At 31.1% G+C, this 19,219-nt stretch overlaps 1 protein-coding gene across 1 annotated transcript in view; it reads right to left on the bottom strand.

Annotated features, from left to right (window-relative positions):
- Positions 1 to 19,219, bottom strand: part of LOC105624881 — a 35,923-nt gene that overhangs the window by 8,090 nt on the left and 8,614 nt on the right. The window contains exons 14-34 of the mRNA XM_012206232.1: positions 18,475 to 19,213; positions 16,686 to 18,381; positions 15,349 to 16,616; positions 11,000 to 15,099; positions 10,597 to 10,690; positions 8,901 to 9,092; positions 8,690 to 8,826; positions 7,295 to 8,230; positions 6,853 to 7,207; positions 6,528 to 6,776; positions 6,327 to 6,464; positions 5,932 to 6,261; positions 5,537 to 5,709; positions 5,370 to 5,469; positions 4,048 to 4,211; positions 3,728 to 3,949; positions 3,351 to 3,604; positions 3,129 to 3,289; positions 2,790 to 3,060; positions 2,463 to 2,699; positions 2,238 to 2,370 (exon numbers count right to left, since the gene is read on the bottom strand). Of these exons, the coding sequence (XP_012061622.1) occupies positions 2,238 to 2,370; positions 2,463 to 2,699; positions 2,790 to 3,060; positions 3,129 to 3,289; positions 3,351 to 3,604; positions 3,728 to 3,949; positions 4,048 to 4,211; positions 5,370 to 5,469; positions 5,537 to 5,709; positions 5,932 to 6,261; positions 6,327 to 6,464; positions 6,528 to 6,776; positions 6,853 to 7,207; positions 7,295 to 8,230; positions 8,690 to 8,826; positions 8,901 to 9,092; positions 10,597 to 10,690; positions 11,000 to 15,099; positions 15,349 to 16,616; positions 16,686 to 18,381; positions 18,475 to 19,213 (11,949 nt within the window). The remainder of the gene's footprint in view (positions 1 to 2,237; positions 2,371 to 2,462; positions 2,700 to 2,789; positions 3,061 to 3,128; positions 3,290 to 3,350; positions 3,605 to 3,727; positions 3,950 to 4,047; positions 4,212 to 5,369; positions 5,470 to 5,536; positions 5,710 to 5,931; positions 6,262 to 6,326; positions 6,465 to 6,527; positions 6,777 to 6,852; positions 7,208 to 7,294; positions 8,231 to 8,689; positions 8,827 to 8,900; positions 9,093 to 10,596; positions 10,691 to 10,999; positions 15,100 to 15,348; positions 16,617 to 16,685; positions 18,382 to 18,474; positions 19,214 to 19,219) is intronic.

Genomic DNA, 19,219 nt, shown 5'->3' on the forward strand with positions numbered 1-19,219 from the left:
AGAGAGAGAGAGAGAAAGAAATATGTCTTCGTCATGGTTCTAGTCCATATAGGGAGCGAAAGTTGAACAGATGTTCTGATTAAATATACTATACATATGAGTATCAACGTATATTCTTGTTCCTCGTTATATATTTTCATTTTAATGATTTAATATATTTTAACAATGTTCAGATATATGAGAAGGCTATACGATCTTTAATTCTTGAATTCTAGTCATATCTTACACCTGTCACATTAGAGTTCGCCTGCGCTAAAATTTATGCGGAGGATATTTTTCGATTACAAAAAATAGATGTTATAAATTCTTCTCTAGTCTAAAGGGTTTTTGGCCTTTCTTATATAGTATATACATAATATTATTTATAGAAGAGAATCATTTATATATACAATATAATTGCATACAATAAAACGGAATATAGAATAAAATTAAACCTTTAATTTCAAATTAAATTATATTTATAATAAATTTTGTGAGTTAAAACTATGTTTAAAATCGTACATTATTTATTGAATATATATTATATTTGCAATCATATCTGGCGATATACAACATTGCGTATGCGTAAATAAAAAAAAAATTAGCTTAATTTAAGATTTTGATTTTTTCTTTTAGCTCTAATTATAAATAATTACACTAATTCGCAAAGTTTTATGCAAGAATATGGAGACTGTTTCTAGGATAATTTTCGATGTTGAGTCTGAATCTGTTATTAAAATATTTTCTTTAAGTCCAATTATCGAGATATGAGAAAATATTTTTCTTTTTAATGTTATATAATAAAGTTTTATTGAAATTGATTTCATGTATTAAAATTTATCAATCGTTAAATTTATGATCGTTTAGCAACACGTTCAATTTTAGTCGTTCCAACACTTTTGATGGAAATATTTACCTTGTTCATCATTTATTGCATCCGAATTATTTGGAGAGGAATTCTCTAAATTCTGAAATCTCACTCTGTCTCAAATCTCATTTTGAGCCAATTTTGAAAAAAACGTGGTTTAATTTTTAATCTTTAAAAATGCGATTTTTCATTTTTTAAAATATTAGATTCATTCTAAAAGTTTTAAAGAGAATACTATACTTTAAAAATTGACATGTTTAAAAAAACGTGCTATATCTTAAAATTAACATGGTATATTTAAAAAAATTTGACTTAATGAAATTTTTCTGGCGACAGATTTGAACTTAACGCCCCACATTAAAAAAGTTGTTTATTTTTCTTTTAATTTAAAATTATTAAAAATTGTGTTATTTAAATTAATAATTTGATATCATACTTACACTATCGTATTTCACATTGAATTAAATCTAATTTTCTTGGTATAATAGAATTTTCTTGGTATATAGAATAATTAAATAAAAACTTGTCTATTGATTGCTAAAAATTGTGAATTTGATAAAAACAGATTAAGAGTATGTGTTTCATAAATTAAATCGAAATATTCACGTTTTGCACAGAACGATGGTGTCATACTTATAGCGATCAAAAATTGAAGCGGCTATTCGTTTGCTAAAGTTACACGATGACTGTTTGGTGCTCGTATTACCGTACCGATTCATCGGCGAAAGAAGGCCGAGTTGGTCTTGACGACAAGTGGGGATATATACTGGGAATACTATTCTGTGCGTAATTTACGGATATGCATGTTTTCTTTTTAGTCAGTGCACGTTTTGTTTCCTATCTTGGATTCATATATCATTATGACAATATATGTATAATAAATTTTTTTCTAAATGCGGTATATGTATATTAAATTTTATTCCTTTGTTTGTATTAAAAAATGTAATATGACGTACTGTGTTACCATATAAGAAACTATTCAATGTCAATGCCATTTCCTTCGACGTATATAATGTCTTGCCTACTTATGGCTGCAATATGTTCTCTGTTACGCTCTGATTTGTAGTCATTTTTTCGCAGTCACCTTGACCCATAAAACAAGTCACACACAGATCAAGTTAGCATTAGACACATATGTCATTTCACCATTTGCTCATTGTTTATTTTTTTATAATTGTCTATAATTTTTAATTAAGATATCAAGATTGGGTTAATTTTTAATTAATCTAAATACATATTAAAAGTTTCTTATAAGATCAGTTTTCTCCATTTTTTAAAATTTTATGCCCCTCTAGTTATTATCACATCATCACATTGAATATTTGAAAAGAAGCAGAGTCTCGTAAATGAAATAAGTTGGAAAACTAGGAAAATATTTGTAATAGTTTACCTTGAGAAAATCGCGCAGCCATATTACTTCCGGTTTAGGATCTCCGACCACTTCACAAAGAATGATAACCGTATCTCCCTCGATTGCTTCAGTTGATAAAGGTTTCGTAACAAAAAGAGGTTCCTTTGAATATCTAAAAGTAGAACAATTTCATTTACAACTTTATGTTGATAAGATAAATTATAATGATTGAACGCCAAAATAAATCATAATGATTGAACTTACGGTATATCTGGACTTGTAATATTAACTGATTCGTTAATGAACGATTGATCCTGAATCGCGGCCGTGACAGCTACCCTGGTGAATGTTTCTGCTTGACCGACTACATTTGTTGCGGTACAACTGTAAACTCCTGCATCTCGCGTAGTAACATTAGCTAAAGAGAATTGGACGGTACCGTCGTGGCTTAATGTCATTACCGCTCTTCTATTGGGTCGTAAGCGAATACCATCGCGATGCCTACAAATGCAATCATAAAATAAAAAAAAATATTTATTCTGAATCATGTTATCATAAATGTAAGTATCGTTAATTGCAATCATCGCTCACCAGACGACACCAACACACGGATAAGCTTCAAGTTGCGCCGACATTCGTAGTTCCCCGCCTGAATGAATCGTATAAGCTACGTTGAGATCACGAAGAAATTCCGGTGCGATGTAGGCCCGAATTCCTTTGTCTACCACGAGGATACATCGACAAGAAACTGAGCCGTTTATATTCCTCGCTGTCACCATGTAACATCCAGAATCCTCAAGAGCAGACTGAATTATTTCCAGAGTATGAAAATTTGAGTCATCATTCCAAAAGATGTGACGGTCTAAAGAAAGGAACATTTAGCGAAACGTCAATATAGTCAAATTTCATGTCAGACAATGAATTAATTACCATCTTGAGAGATTTCCGTTCCGTCTTTATACCAAACAATTTCTGGAACGGGATGTCCGATAACTTGACAAGTAAGCCTTACCGGATAAGTTGTTTGCACTCGCCTGTCCCGTATTCTCATGGTGAATTGCGGTGGTCTATCTTCCGATTCGATGCTCAAACTTTAATAGAATTATCATGTTATTATAAGGTTTGTTGTATTAAGATAATACCTTGTTTTACCTCGTTTTAAGTTTAGCATCAGCCTCAATAATTCTTGGATCGGTAACAACGAGAATTCTAGCGAACGATGACACTTTACCGATTCTATTGTTCGCCTCGCAAACGTATCTTCCAGAATCATCCTCTTTAACATTTGCAATTGCTAAAGAACATTTAGTACCATCATAACATATCGCAAATCTGGTATCATTGTACGGATTAATTTCTGTTGTTTCGCGATACCATCGTATTTCCATTTTGGAATCACCGCGAATCTAAGGAATATTAAAATTATCATATAAAATAAGATGTGATACTGTATATATATATATATAAAATAAAGGACATTAGTTAAAAATATAGTAAAATACTATACGTTTATAGATATATAAACTTGCCTCACATTCCAATTTTACTGATGTTCCTTCGAGAGTTTTTAATTGACCCGGTAAAATTTTTGTGAATTCTGGAAGATCGGTACTTTCGATAACCAACACTGAATTCTTCATCGTAACTGGTTCGCCCCATCCGTAACGATTTCGCGGTGTTACGCGAAATTTGTATTCTCCACCTGATCGCAAATTGAATGCGTCGAATGCGTTGATTGGCGTAATTCCCAACTGACAAGATTAAATTACATTTGAAAAAAACAAATTATGAAAAAAACAAATTAAAAAATATATTGTTAAGTTAAAAATATAATTTCTTTTTGTCTCACCTCTGCCCATCGTGCCCCTCCGTCACCTCCTAACAGCCAAGCTTCGACTTTATAAGCGACCACTGGTGCAGGTCCTCTTCTTTCTGCTTTACCCCAACTCAACGAGAGCCAGTTTTTTCCACCATCAATAACAACTGGTTCGCTACTGATCGGACCGGGCACATCTGAAAATTATAAGATACATAAATATAGAATTATTTATATACTTAATTGCTATTGTTAAACTTATAAAAATTTTTTTAAATGAAAATTTGTATATTATAGGAATAACTTTCATCTATTGGCTAACCTCGATGTCCATACAAATATTCCAAAAAGTCAATGATTAAACAATTCTTAGTCCATGAACGTCTTAAGCGCGAAATAGTGATATTTTCGTTTTCGACATTGTTAGTCATTCCATGATATGGCATCATTTTTATTTTATTGTATTTATTTTAGCGATATATACATATTTATTAATGCTTGCAAATCAAACGCGATATTAAAGAAAAAAATTTTAATATTACAAAGAAAATGAAAAAAAGAAACATATTTAACATATTATTATTATGTTATAAAAATATTAGAAGAGTAATGATAAATTTTGCAGCAATTTATCAAAATATTGATGAAACAAATAAATAATTCTTCACATTGCGATATACTTCTTCTCAGCACAATATATCGCGATAAAATTGAAAGTTTTATAGAGTGTACAAAGTGATACGCGTTCGGATGATGACTGAATTTTGAATTTGTAGAATTCGTGAGATGCTGATGGGAGATGAGTAAGAAGGTAAACTAAAATAACCCGTCTCAAAATGTTCCTCGAATGAAGGAAACTTGAATATTTTCTTGTCGTATTTATTTTATGTTACAAGACAAGAGAATGTGCTAATTCTGAATTTATTTAAGGATATCAGCTTACTTACATTGCAAGATATCGACTCATTTATTTTAAAGATTACAGATTTATATACATTTAAAAAATCTTTGATCAGCATATTAATTCGATGAATAGTCAAATGAAATATTGATATCAGTTTGCGTGATCATTTAATCCAGGCGTCAACTGGCGTTTAGCCATTAAAATTTAAGCCAAGCATATGATGTTGGTATAGATTGTCATTCTAATTTTAATATATTCTACAATATCATGACATCTTAGTGAAATTTATTACTACATATCTATTTTATTCATGTAATATACACTACAAAATCTCACTATTTTTCTCGCATTTTCCCTTAGCTAATATAATACACACATACACACACACGCGCGCGCGCGCGCGCGCGTGTGTGTGTGTGTGTAAGATAAAAATAATTGCAAAGCCACTTACTTCTCACGTAGGACATGTCATTGTTGTATTCTTCTATATCACGTTCAGTAACAGAATTCCAATCTGATAATGGAGTCAATGATCTAGCACGTTGCTTTATCTATTTGAATAAGGTATTAATTATATGTTCCATTTTAAAGTTCCATTAAATTTATAAAGATTCTCACCTTGATTGAGAAGAAACTTCTGTCACAGCCATATCTATTTTTAATTAAAATGCAATAAGTACCTTCATCAGAAGGTATAACTCTTTTTAATGTTAATCTGACGTAATCATCAATACTTTCCTTGTACGATCTCGATCCATCCGTAATGTCTGTTAATCCCTTCAGCCATATTACTAAAATAGTGAAAGAAAAGGTAAGCGAAGAATAAAAAAAGAAAAGAACTGAGGTTTAATAAATATAATATAAACAAGCAAAGATTGATTTAAAGTATATTGATTTAAAGTACACTGGACCCATGAATATCAGTCAAGAAAATTCTGAAGCGAATATCGATAAATATGGTTAATTTGAGAGAATATGAGAAACTAAGAGAGAGTGCTTTATCGAAGTCTTACTTCGAGGCTTAGGTATACCGCTAACTCGGAAGGATATACTAATGTCTTCGCCAACGATTACATCGATCGATTTCTTGGAAGGTCTCGAGACGAATATCGCAGGTTTTCCCCCGTGCTCTCCAACGTTCGATGATATTACATCCACTGTCGCGCTTGTATCCATTTGTCCATAAGCGTTAATTGCTCTACAAACGTATGTGTCCTTTTCTGGCTCTGTCACGTCAGGCGCAATTAAGGTATAAAGTCCACGTTCTACAAAAGTTCTTGCTTTTGGTATCGTAATTGGCTCCTTTCGACCGCATAGCCACTTCACTTCCGGAGATAGTATATCTACAACAGATTAAGAAGAACTTCATAATTTGATGTTTAATTTATTCTTTTGATGAGCGTTTTACCTTTGAGTTTTACTTCACGACTGATAGATCCATCAGTGGGCACGTTATAATCCTTTGATAAGTTGGAGAACCGTGGTCTTCGTGTGAATTTCGATTTAATTTCGTCGCTTAATCGTGAATTGTTTATGGATTGCCAATCTAAAATTACGTTATTATATAATATTGAAAGGCATTGATAATAACTAATAATATTTCAATTACCTTCAATATTAACAGTATGGGATATTTCTTCAGTATGTAACTCGTTTGTTGCGCGACATGTATATTGTCCATTATCAGTGACATCAGGATTTGTTATTTCCAATCGATAAACATGATTATCGAGACAGCTCTGTTTGTAACGTTCACTTTGAAGAATCATTCCGTCTTTTAGCCAGGAAATCATAGGAACTGGATGTGCTCGTACACAACATTCCAGGATCAGTTTACGATCAGAATATCGATAAGTATCTATAAGAAAAAGTTTATCCTTCAAAAAACTTGTATAAATTAATACACGTTAAAACATGTATACTTGTACATATACCTTTAATTGATTTTACAAAAATTGGAGGTGAATGTATAGGTTTGTGATCGGAGTAAACTTTTAAGATAGATTCGGTAGTCGAAGTGCCATGTGTATTTTGAGCTACGCATGTGTATATTCCAGCATCTTCAGGAAGCGCATCCTGTAATTCCAAATAAGCCATACCGTTTTCGAATCGCATTTTATAACGATTGTCAGATACATTTAGCTTTTGATCGTCTTTAGTCCAATAGATGCGTGGTTCTGGATTACCAAGAACGGTGCAGGTCAGCCTTATTCTCATACCAACTTCTACGATTCTGTTTGTCAATCTTGTACAAAACGATGGTTTCTTTGGTTTAGCCCACTGAAGATTCTGTAATGTTAAATTTTAAGTTTTAAATTTTAAGATTCTTTTTTGTTTAAATTGTAAAAAAACGATAGTTTAATATTAAATAATTACCTCATTTTCATAAAGGTCAATGAAGCTAGACGGTTCAGACATACAAGTATTGAAATCGATACGTGAGATAGTATTCGCTTTTGTACATCGGAGAGATTGCATGCACGTACTAGGTACAATAGTGGCATCGCTACCCTCAGTTGAATAATAATCTTCATATTTCAGCAGATTGATCGATCTCACGCGAATCATGCGATTTTCTCTTTTTCTGCGCCTTCTATACAAAGATCTTGTATCGAAATAATATTTATCCGTGGAAGGACTATGTAATTTATAATCCCAATAGTTGTCGAATCTTTTCCTACTTAGTGATGTTAAAGAATCTCTCCAACTGTATGATCTGGAAGTACTCGAAAGCGTTGGGATGTCAGAATTAAATCGAAAAATATGTTGTCGAGAATAGTCAATATTGAAAAACATTGACGTCGATTTATCTGGATTGTATGTGTCTTCTAACATATTTCTAAGAAAACGATCAGATTCATTTTCGCGTTTTCTAGACCATTCATTTTCTTTTATTTGCTCTTTTTTTCTCTGTCTATTTCTAAATCTCTCTTCTTCTTGTTTTTTTCGTAATCTTCGTTCTTCTTCCCATAATAATCTAGCAGTCTCATCTCTCCTAATTTCTTTTTCCATTCGATGTAACTTTTTGTCAATGTCTCTCTCCTGATAACCGTTTTCTTCTTTCTGTATTCTGCATTCACCACTTCTATTAACGCGTTCTTCTCTCATATATAACCAATTTTCATTGCTTTGCGATTTTTTCTGTTTCCATTCCTCTTCCTTTTTCAATCTCTCCTCCGATTTGCTCTTTTCATATTGTTTTCGAAGTATTTTCTCATTGTTTTGTCCTTTTTTATCCTCGTCCATTTGCAAACATAAATTTTTATCTTTTCTTAATTCTTGGATGAATTCATCGTTATTTACTTTTTCTTTCTGATTTTGTTTTATTTGTATTATTTGATTTTGTTCTTGATCTTCAATTATTTCTTTATATTTTCTTCCAAATTTGTTTGTATCATTTTCTTTCTTTATATCATTTGTATATTTATGTTGTGTTTGCTGTATTATTTTTTCTGTCTCAACAATTTCATCTTTCTTTTTTTCTATTGATTCTTCTATTATCCTTTTTATTTCTTTACTTTCTATTTTATCTCTTTTCTGTGCGGCTAGATTCTTATCATTTTCTACATTTTTCTTAGCATTTACTTGTTCATCTTGTGCTATTTTTATTTCTTCAAGCTTGGTTATTTCTTTTTTTGATTGTTTTTCATCCCCTTTTCTCGATATTTTTACTTCATCCTTTTTCCCTTCTACTTCTTGTTTTATTATTTCTCCTTTTTTACTAACATCATCTTTTTTCTCTTTTAACTTTTCAGCTTTTTCATTTTTTACTTCTTTATTTTCTTCTTCCTTTACTGTCATCTTCTCGTTTAACTCTTTTGCTTCTTTTTTTATTTCTTCCATTTGTTCCTTTTGTTTTGATTTCTTGATCTTTTTTTCTTTCTTTCCCAATTCTTCAATCTGTAGACCTTCGTTTTTTTCGATTCCTTCTTCTTTTATTATTTCTGTTATCTCTTTTTTCTTCTGTTCTTGGTCTTTTAACTTTTCTTTTTCTTTTCGAACTCTTCAATCTTCTGATCTCTTGTTTTGTCGTTTTCTTCTTTTATCTTTTCTACTATCTCTTCTTTTTTCTGTTCTTCTTGTTCTGCTTCTTTTATATTTTCCGATACATTTTGGTGTTCTGATTGTTCTTCTTGTTCTGCTTCTTTTATATTTTCCGATACATTTTGATGTTCTGGATGTTCACGTTTTTCTTCTTTTATTTTTTCTTGTGCAAATTCTTTCTTTGCATTGAATTTTTCCTTTTCCTTTTTCATTTCTTCAATCTTTTCATTTTTAATCTTTTCTTCCTCTTTTACTTTTTCTTTTATTTCCTGTTGTTTGAATTTAATTTTTTCTTTTCTTTTCTTCCTTTTGCTCTTTTTCTTTTTTTAGATTAGCGTTTTCTTCTTTTTTCTGAACATCGTCATTTTGTATAGTATGTTTTACATCTTTAAAATCTTCCTCCTTTTTCAATTCTTCTTCTTTTTGCTCTATATTTTTCTTTATTTCTTTGATTTCTATTCCGTTGTCATACTCATTTTTTTCTTTTTGTTTTATTTCAACTTCTTCTATTTTTACAGATTCCTGTTTCTTTTGTTGCGCTTTATCAATTTCTTTTCCTTTTTCTCGATTTTTTTCTTCTTTTTCTTTAGTTTTATCCTTTCCCGCATGTTCGATCGGTTTTAATTTTTCAATATTTTTCTGTTGTTCCCTTTTTTCAATTTTGCCTACTTCTTTTTCTTTCGATTCTTGGTCTACTTTCCTTTCTACATTTTTAGATTCTTTTGTTATTTTATTTTCTATTTTTTCTTTAATACTATGATCTGCTTCAGTTTTCGTATATTCATCTGCATTTTTTGTCTCTTGTACAATTTCTTGCTCCTTTCGTTCGTTTTCTGCTTCCTCTTTTTCTATCTTTTCTTTGTTTCTTTGTTCACTTTTTCTTTCTCTTATTTCTTCAGCATTTATAAATTTTTCACATTCCTCTATTTCGTTTTTCACATTTTCGGCTGTACTTATCTCTTCTTGCTGATTTTTAATTTCTTTCATTTTTTCAGTTTCTTTATGACTTTTAAAGTCGTCAGTTTTTTCTACTTTTTTGCATTCTTGCTTTAGCTTTTTATCTTTTATACTTTTTTCCCTTTGCTCTGTTTCTTTCTTTAATTCAATTTTCTTGCTTTCCTGTCCTTCATTTACTTTTTGTATTGTTTGAATTAAGTTCTCTTCCTCTTGTTTCTCATTTTTATTTTCTATTTGATTAACTTTTTCTTTATGTATTAACTTCGTTAATTTTTCATCTGTTTCTTTCTTCTGTTCTATTTTTTCTGGTTTCTTCGTGTCTTTTTTATCTTTCATATCATTGGTTATTGCAGAGTCTATATCTTTTATCAACTTAATTTCTTCTATTTCTTCTTTCATTGTTTCTTTTTTAATTTTATTGTCTTTTTTGATAGCTATTTCAATTTCAGATGTTTTATTTTTTTCGTTTATGGATTTCTTTTGAAAAGCCATTTTGTATTTATCTATTAATGAAATCGTTTCTTGCAAAAACTGATCAGATATAACATTTATCGCAGTTAGCAGTTTACAAATTGGTTTCTCAAGAATCATTAATCCATCTATTATTGTTTCTTCGCACCATAACGTTTTTGTTGCTTCTATTGATTCTTGTAATTCAAGTAGACATGATATCAAACTTTTCGAAAGACCACCAAAGTTTATATGTTGCGGTTCCACCAATGGTTTATCAGCTGACTGTTCTCGCATTACAGCTATAGATTTTTCTAATCTCTGAAGAGCATTAATCATTAAATTAGAAGTATTTGGTTTTTCTTGTATTTGTATAATACATTGTTTAATATTCTCTAAAGATTTTGTCAACATTTCAAGTGCTTCATATTCGATATAAATTTCAACGATTGACACTTGTTGTTGCTTTAATTTGTTTTCGATGGATTCAATTGAATTGTTAATATCTGAAATATTATTTATTATTTTCATTGATAATTCTAAAAGCTTTTTATTTTGTTGCATAGATACAATTGTTTCGAGCACGTTTAACATTAATTCTAATGGTCTTTCCAAATAATTTAAACATACCCTTGACGACGTTTTTATAGTCTCAATAGAATATTTTAATTCAGTTAATGGTGTAATGAGAGTGGCAGATATCATAGTATCAATTTCTATTGTATCTGATTGTTTGGACACTGCTTTATCAACAATTTCTTCCTTAAGAAATAAAATGCATTTCTCAAAATTGGAAAGAGACTTGATAAAAGCATCAATACTATCTTTGTCTTCAATAGTACCTAAATTAAATTTATTTTTTAATATCACTAAGTTCTCTTGTACATTAATAAGTGGTATTTCCATCGTCTTGAGAGTTTCAATTTCGGTAGAATCACCTTCTATACGTGATATCGCGAATTTAATACTTTTCATTAATTTTACTAATTTTTCGATAATTGACCAGTCTGGTATTAAATTTCTTTGCTCTTTCACAATTATAGTTTCAGGTTCTATTATGCTGCATTGTCGAATATCAGCAATTGATCTTTCTATTTCATGCAGAGGAGTTGCTAAACATTCCGTAATCCAGTTATTTGCATCTTCGGATATCAATTCAACATCCGGTGATATCACTCGTGTTTCTAAAACAGATATAGCACGTTGAAGATCAAATAGAGGTTCAACTAGTGCATTCAATATGACATCATTTTTCGGTCGATCCGTTGATGTTTCAATCAGTGTATGATCCTCTATTACAGCAATAGAATGACGCAATTCTTCAAGTGGTTCCATTAAAGGACGAAGAATAAATTCATTTTTTTCATCGATGGCAAATGAATGTTCATTAGCACGTTCAATAGCCATTTGTTCTTCAATAATTATTGCAGCTGCATGTTTTAATTCCGATAGAGGTTGTATTATTGTTTTCATCAATGAAATATTTTCTTTTTCCGACAAAGAACACGTTGTATCATATGGCTGGACTGTTTTCTGTTCTTCGACAATTAACGCTAGGCATTCTCGTAGTTCAGTTAGTGGTTTTGCTAATGTTTTCAATGTAGAGGTTTCATCTTCGATCATCGACGTTACAATTTCAACTGGGGATTCGATCGTTCCTTGATCGATCACCATTGGACACGTAATTCTTGAAGAAGATTCATCGATTACATCTGCCCATGTATTTAAAGACGAAACATCTTCAGAAATAGTGTCTGCCGCAGGTTCTATAATAATCTGCTGATAGTTACACATTGCTATACGTTCCGTCAGATTATGAAGAGTTTTAGCAAAAGTGTTCAATGCCGAAATATTTTGTTGTTGTTCAAGTTCATTTAAAAAATCTGGTGCAATTGCGGTTACTTGTTGAATGGATGCGATAGAAGCTTTCAAATCCACTAAAGGCTGCGCGATTGATTTCAATAAAGCGTCAGTTTCTACTTTCGATGTAATTTGACTTCCTGCTTCTAATACCACGTGTTCTTGTACAATAACAATAGACTTTTGTACTTCCTCAAGAATAGGTTGTAGAGCAAATTTTTCTAGGCTTGCAAAAGATAATTCAGTTATTAGGGGGTGTGTATCGTGTTCAATAATATGCTCCTTTTGTACCGTTGCGACAAAAGATTTTTCAAGTTGTTGCAAGGGACTGACAAGACTGCTTAACACAGTAACTGGTTTCCTTATTTCCGTAACATTTAAAATCTCAGATTCTTGCATTTTAGTTTCTTCAATAGTTAGAATCTGTTCCTGTAATAATCGCAAAGGTGCAATAATGTTTTCAATAAGATGTGTGTCTATTTTATTGGTCTGTTTTAATTCTACATTTGTTGTAAAAGTTTTGATAATTCTCGGTCGTTTAATAACAACGGAGCAACATTTTTTGAACTCTTCAATAGATTTCGCGAATGCTTGCAACGCGGATGCATTCTCAATTTCTACAATCTGTTGACCAGCGTTTTCAATTGCACTCAATTGTTGCAGAACTACCATCGACGTTCTTAAATTACTAAGTGATCCAACAAAGTTCTTCAATGGTACTAAATCATCTGTATTCATATCCACAAGTACATCCTGGAGTGTTGTTAATTGATCTAGAATTATTGTCACGGATTTATTCAAGTTATCCAATATCGGTTTGATTGACAATTGTTGCAAGGCAAGGACGGTTTCTTCATAAGATGCAGTTAAGAATGATTGCTGTAATTCTTGCAATGGTTGTATCATACATTCTAAAGTAACAGTTTTCGTTGATTCTCTTGTTTCCAACGTTTGGGATACTTGATCTTCAAGTTTTAATATTGCACTTTGCAGCTCTGCAATTGGAATTGTCATCATTTTCAGTAAAGAAGTTTCAGTAATTGCTTGCTTTTCAATATCTTGTTTAGTTATAGTCAGTTGATTCACTATTTCTTCTACTGAGTTTGCAAACGATAGTACAGTTGATATTTTCTCAGTTTCAGTACTTGTTTCAGTATGATCAACAATTTCTTTGACTGTTGTTAACGGTAATTTCAGATTTTCTAGAGCTTCATTCAATGTTTTTAACATAGGAACATCATTTAAGATTGGTTGCTCCTGAACTAAAATAATCGAGTTTCTCAGTTCTTCTAGCACAAATTTTAAATTTGCACTTGCCAATAAATTTTGACTTTCACCAAGTTCTTCCTCCTTCATGACTGTAGTTTCCTGCGTACCTATAATTAATAATTGTTTCAATTTTTCTAAGGAATCAATCACTGTACGTAACTGAGCGATCTCTTTTTTCTGTTCCGGCTCCTCTAATAATCCAGTTTTATAAATATTAAGGTTTTCAATTTGAGAAAGTGTTTCTTGTAAAATATGAATTGAATCAATAGTCTTATGTAAAACTTTTGGATCCAGCTCTTGATCTTTTTGTTTAATAATTTTTAACGGTGGCACAGATTCCATTTTCATTTGATTAATAATAGATATAAATCTTTCTCCATATTGTACTATCGATTTAACAAGATTTTGCAAAATCGTGATCTGTTTAACACTTGATAATTTTGCTTCTTGCTGGATAAATTGAATAATTGTTGAATCAGATTGAATGTAAGCAATTGACATTCTCAAGTCTTTTAATGGTTCCATGATAGCTTGTACTAAAAATGACTTAAACGTTTCACTCGAACTGGCTTCAGCTACAGCATTAAGTTCCATTTGTTTTTGAACTGTAGCAATTGACGTTTGTAATTCTTCCAAAACTTTTACAGATAATTTCAGTAATGTCACCGTATTTTTTTTAATACCTTCGGTAACTTTAGACGATAATGTAAGTTGTAAATTTAGTAACTGTTCCGTCAAATCCGAAAACTTAATTGTTTTCTTATTGGAAGATTCTAAAATTCCCATTTCTCCAATTTCATTAAATGATTTACACAAAGTTTGAAGAGAAGAGATAATCGCTTCTAAAGTTTCATCTTCTATTTGTTCTTTCTGAATTATACTGTTATCAGATACTTGAGTTAATTCTAACTTTTGTTGATCAATCGTTGCAAAGTTGTGTTCTTCAATTTTTTCTAAAGGTACTGCTATTGATTTTATCATCCTTATATTTTCAGGAAGTAATTCTTCGATTTGACTGGACTCTAAAGATGTTAATGCTTGCTGCGGCGTCTCTACTGCACGTTGTTTTATTGAATCATCTATTTCTTCAGTAAGTATTTTATCTGCTTTTGCTTCGACGGGTTTTAAATTATCAATAGCTTTTAACTCGATCATATCCGTGGAAGGCAAATCAGATTCTAAAAGTAAAGTCTTGTTACATTTTATCTGTTCCTGAGATTCCATTATAGCTTCTATGAGTTCCTCCAGAGGTCGCGCAGTTGTTTCTTCAATAATTTTTGCTTCTTCCTTTATTTCCGTTTCTCTTTCATCAACGATATTAACATATTTTGATATTTGTATTTCATTTAGAGATTTAATGGTATCATTAATACATGATATTAATATTTTCAGGATTGCAGATGGTTCTTCATCTTTATCAATATATTTATCTTCATCGATTGTTTGACATATAGATGCTAATACATTTTCAAGAGCATCTAAAGGTTTAGAGATAAATGGTAAAGACGCCATAATGTTCTCCATTAATTCTGGTTTCACTCCTTCATGAGTTAAGAAAATGACCGTGTTGACAGCTCGTTCGAAATCAATAAGAATATTTTCTATATGAGAGAATTTACTATCTAATAATATACTGATAGATAAGGAAGGTATTACTGTTTTAATAAAAATATTTGTAACTTGTAAATCGTTAAGAATTTGTATTAAGGCTGTTAATTCTTGTATTTTCCGCTTATTTTCTTCAGATTTTGAAATCAGAGATTCTTGTTTAGCAGATTTCATAAAATCAATCAATTCTTTTAACGGCTGTATTAAATTACTTATTGCAGAATTAAATTTTATTATATCACTTGTCAAATGTTTTCGGTTTTCATTTTCTTTCTGATCTTCTTTGTTTTTTCTCATATCCGCTAGATCATCTTTTGATTGTTCAACGAAGATTATTGCTTCTAGATTTTCTAAAACTGGTACTTGTGCCGTCATAGATGTATTTTCAATTTCAGATTGAACATTAACTTCTTGAATTATTGCTTTAGATGACGGTATTTCCGTGATCGTCATTACATTCTCAATTTCTTCTTGTGATACCTCAATAACTTCATCAATGACACTTTCTACTTTCGTAATAATCACTTTTTGTTCAACTATTTTTTCTATGATACCAATAGACTCTTTCACGAGATCTAAAACATCTATAACGGCAGAAAAAGTCTCTATGATCGGTGCTCCTTCAGAAGCACCTTCTTGAACAAGTCCTATTCTGTGAGCCGATAGGGAAGAACTTAATTCTGAAATAGAGTCGGCTAGTTCTTGAAGCTGAACTATTAAGTTATACGAAATTGCTGAAGGCGTTTTTTCCGCATTTTCTTTCAGAACGTTTAATGCCGACAGAAGTTGATTTGTCGGATAAAGAAAGCCTTCTACGATAGCTTCTTCATCAATTAATTTACTACCAACTTGATTGAATTGCGTTTGTGCAAAAGAGATTTGTTTTTGTAATGCTTCCAAACACTTGGACTCTATTCCATATTTACTTTTATCGGCATGTTCTTCTAAAGTTATTATAGCGTTATCTAACCGATTTAATGTGCCGGTAAGTCGATGTTGAAGAGAAATATTGATATTACTAGATCGGCGTGAATAATCTGTCTTTCCAATTTGTTTTTGTACTTGTAGAATAGCAGAATTGAGCAATATCAAGGATTCATTAAATAAGAAAGGTTCTTCCATATTTGCAATTATTTCAACACTGTAACAAACTTGTTTATGCAAACCACCGATCGCTCGCAGAATAACGCTTCTCCTCTCGTCTAATAAAGAAGCTTCAGGAACTAAACTTCTTCGACTGCTCTGTACCATTGAAAGACAACTATGAAATTCTAATAGGGGTTCAAGAAGATTTCGTAATTCAAGAATTAATGGTTCTCGTCGTTCTAATACGTCTACTTTTTGAATAGTACTTTTAATATCTTCTAAAAGAGCAGCGATAGGTTTTCCTAAAATATTTGCTACGTCAGTTTCAAGAGTTTCTTCCGTAGCTTTCTCTAGATCGCTCATACGTTCTAAAATACTTTCCAATGGTTTTGAGATGTCCCAGAGATATTCCAAAATTTTTCGTCTTAACGATATTTTTTGAATTACAATTGGAATTTCCATTTTTATTTCTTCTATCACGCATAGAAGGAACTCAAATTCCTTTTCTATATCTCCATCTTTACTGATAAAATCTTTTATCTGTCTTATCACATTGTTTTCTATTATATTCAACAACGGAGTAAACCGATTTAGTATCATGAGTTCTGAAACATCGTGTTCGTGCGGTTTGGAAAGAAGATTTCGCATATTTGTCAATGGCTGTATTAAGTTAGTCAGTATCAAAGTTGTGTGATTAAGTTTTTCTTCGAATAAATCAGTTTTTTCACCATAGACAATCATTACGCGTACTGTGGAAATAGTCCTTCTTAACTCTTCGATGGAATTAGCTAATTTTGATTGGGGAATTGTAGTAGATTGTGTTGTTGATTCTTCGAAATCGTCTAATATACTAGTTATTTCCAATTGTAGCTTTTCTAAAATTTCTGACAAGATCATAATTAATTTGCTTGCACTCTCTTCACTTTCCTGTTTTTCGTTTTTTATGATTTGTAAGACGACATCACTAGAATTGTTTTTTGTTATAGCTTGCTCAGTAAGTAATGAAGTAGATTCGGCTTCAAATGGCGTTGAAGCAACTTCTGTAAGAGTACCCGGAATTGTTTCTCGAGAAGCTGTAATAGTTTCTTCTTCTATTTCTTCTGTTTCGTTAAATGCTTTAGTATTTTGTTTAAATTCTTGCTGATGAAGAATATCTTTGACTGAAAGCGATATTTGATTTTTAATTTGTTCGATGATATCTATTATCGGCCGTAGAGATTCTTCTTTCGCATGTTCACGCAGAACATTCATGATAGTTTGCAAAAGATATTTCATAGGATAATCCAATTTTTTTAAAATTAAAAGATCTTCTGGTTCATGATATGTAGAAATTGCGTTTTTAAGCCTCAGTAGCGGTTCTCGAAGATCAATCAATGCATCTATCAAACTATCATCACTTGGTGATTCAGAATATGATGTTTGAATAACAATTTGACTCAGATTTCTTTTCAATTCTTGGATTGTTGAGCTCAATGTAGATTTCATTTCATCTTCATATTGTTTTGCATTATCTTCAGATGTAGCAGATAACCAATTTTTAATAGGATCTAAAGAACGATCTATTTGACTAGCCAAATTAGATTTCGAATAACTTCTTTCTTCTTTATTTTCTTTTTGAGATTGTATAATACTTTCTTCTTGACATTTTTCCTTTGATATTTCTTTCGCTATAAGAACTGTATCCTTTTCTATATCTTCCAATAATTCCAACATAGGTACTATTAACTCGATCGAAGAACTTTCAATTACACTGTGAACTATCTCTTTCAATATACTGATGGGATTTATCAAATCATTAAGAACTTGTTCTTCTTGTGGTTCGTGCTTTTCCGTTAATAAATCTTTTTGTAGATTTAACAATGATTCACTTAGTTTGTTAATTTCTTGAATTATTTCATTATCAACTGGATTTTTTAAGTTAGCGATTGCAACAGCCGAAGAACCGATTGTCTGACGTAATGCCTCAATACTTGTAATTAAATGACACGAGGTTATATACCTTTCTTGCTTTTCTAAAACGGATGATAGAGCAAAGTGCACATTGCTTAAACTTTGATCAATGTTTAGATTCTTTAACATATTTTGAATGATTTCTGCCTCCGATAATTGTTCCACTAATTCTGATATTTGTTTGTCGGTATCTTCTAATATTTTGAGAATTGATTCTGTTTGAGAAATTACTTCGTGGTCTTCAAATTTTTTCAATATGGTGATAATAATACTTTTTAATTTTACAATGGCAAAATTTATTTCTTGTATCATCGAAAGTTCGCTAGAAGTACATTTCTGTGATAAAATTAATTGAAGATCCAATAAGGGCTCCCTAAATTCCATTAATTTGTTTAATGTTTCATTCTCTTTCAACGTCATTGCAGAGTGTGCTGTGTGAGATACGCAATCTCTCAATTCCGTTAAACATGCAACAAGACCTGACGCTGTCACAACTTGTTGTGGACTGCTAGATCCATTCATCGTAAGTTTCGAACGTTCGATACAATCTAAAATTCTATTAAATATTGATTGAATATTAATTAATGACTCTGTAATTTCTTCAGATATATTTTGAGACACATCGGAGATTAGTTTTAACGATGATAATTCCTTTGTTTTTCTAGTAATATTACAAATGGGATTGTGAAATTTTTTTAAAATTGTAAGCGTCGGTTGTAAAGATAATAATCCGAAATTTTCAATAACATGTGACAACTGAGCGACAAATGGTTCGAGAATCTCGCAAATGATTTCTATATGTTCTGTTGGTGTAATTTCATTAATTTCCTGTAACAATGCACGCAGAGGTATTTCCAGATTAGCCAAGGTTTCAATGTCCGCACCTACTCTTCTTGAATCTTTTAATAATTGACATATGTCATCAATCTGCTTATGAATATTTAAAAATTGTGGTGTATCGAATAGTTTTTCACATAAAAGCTTCAAAGAGTTGTGTAGAGCTATTCTTGACTCAAAAAGAGTATCTTGTGTCGATTCTTGATTCTCTTCTGAGATATGGCTGCTGATTTCCTTTAC

The sequence above is a fragment of the Atta cephalotes genome (assembly GCF_000143395.1).
Source record: "Atta cephalotes unplaced genomic scaffold scaffold00092, whole genome shotgun sequence".
Lineage (NCBI taxonomy): Eukaryota > Metazoa > Arthropoda > Insecta > Hymenoptera > Formicidae > Atta > Atta cephalotes.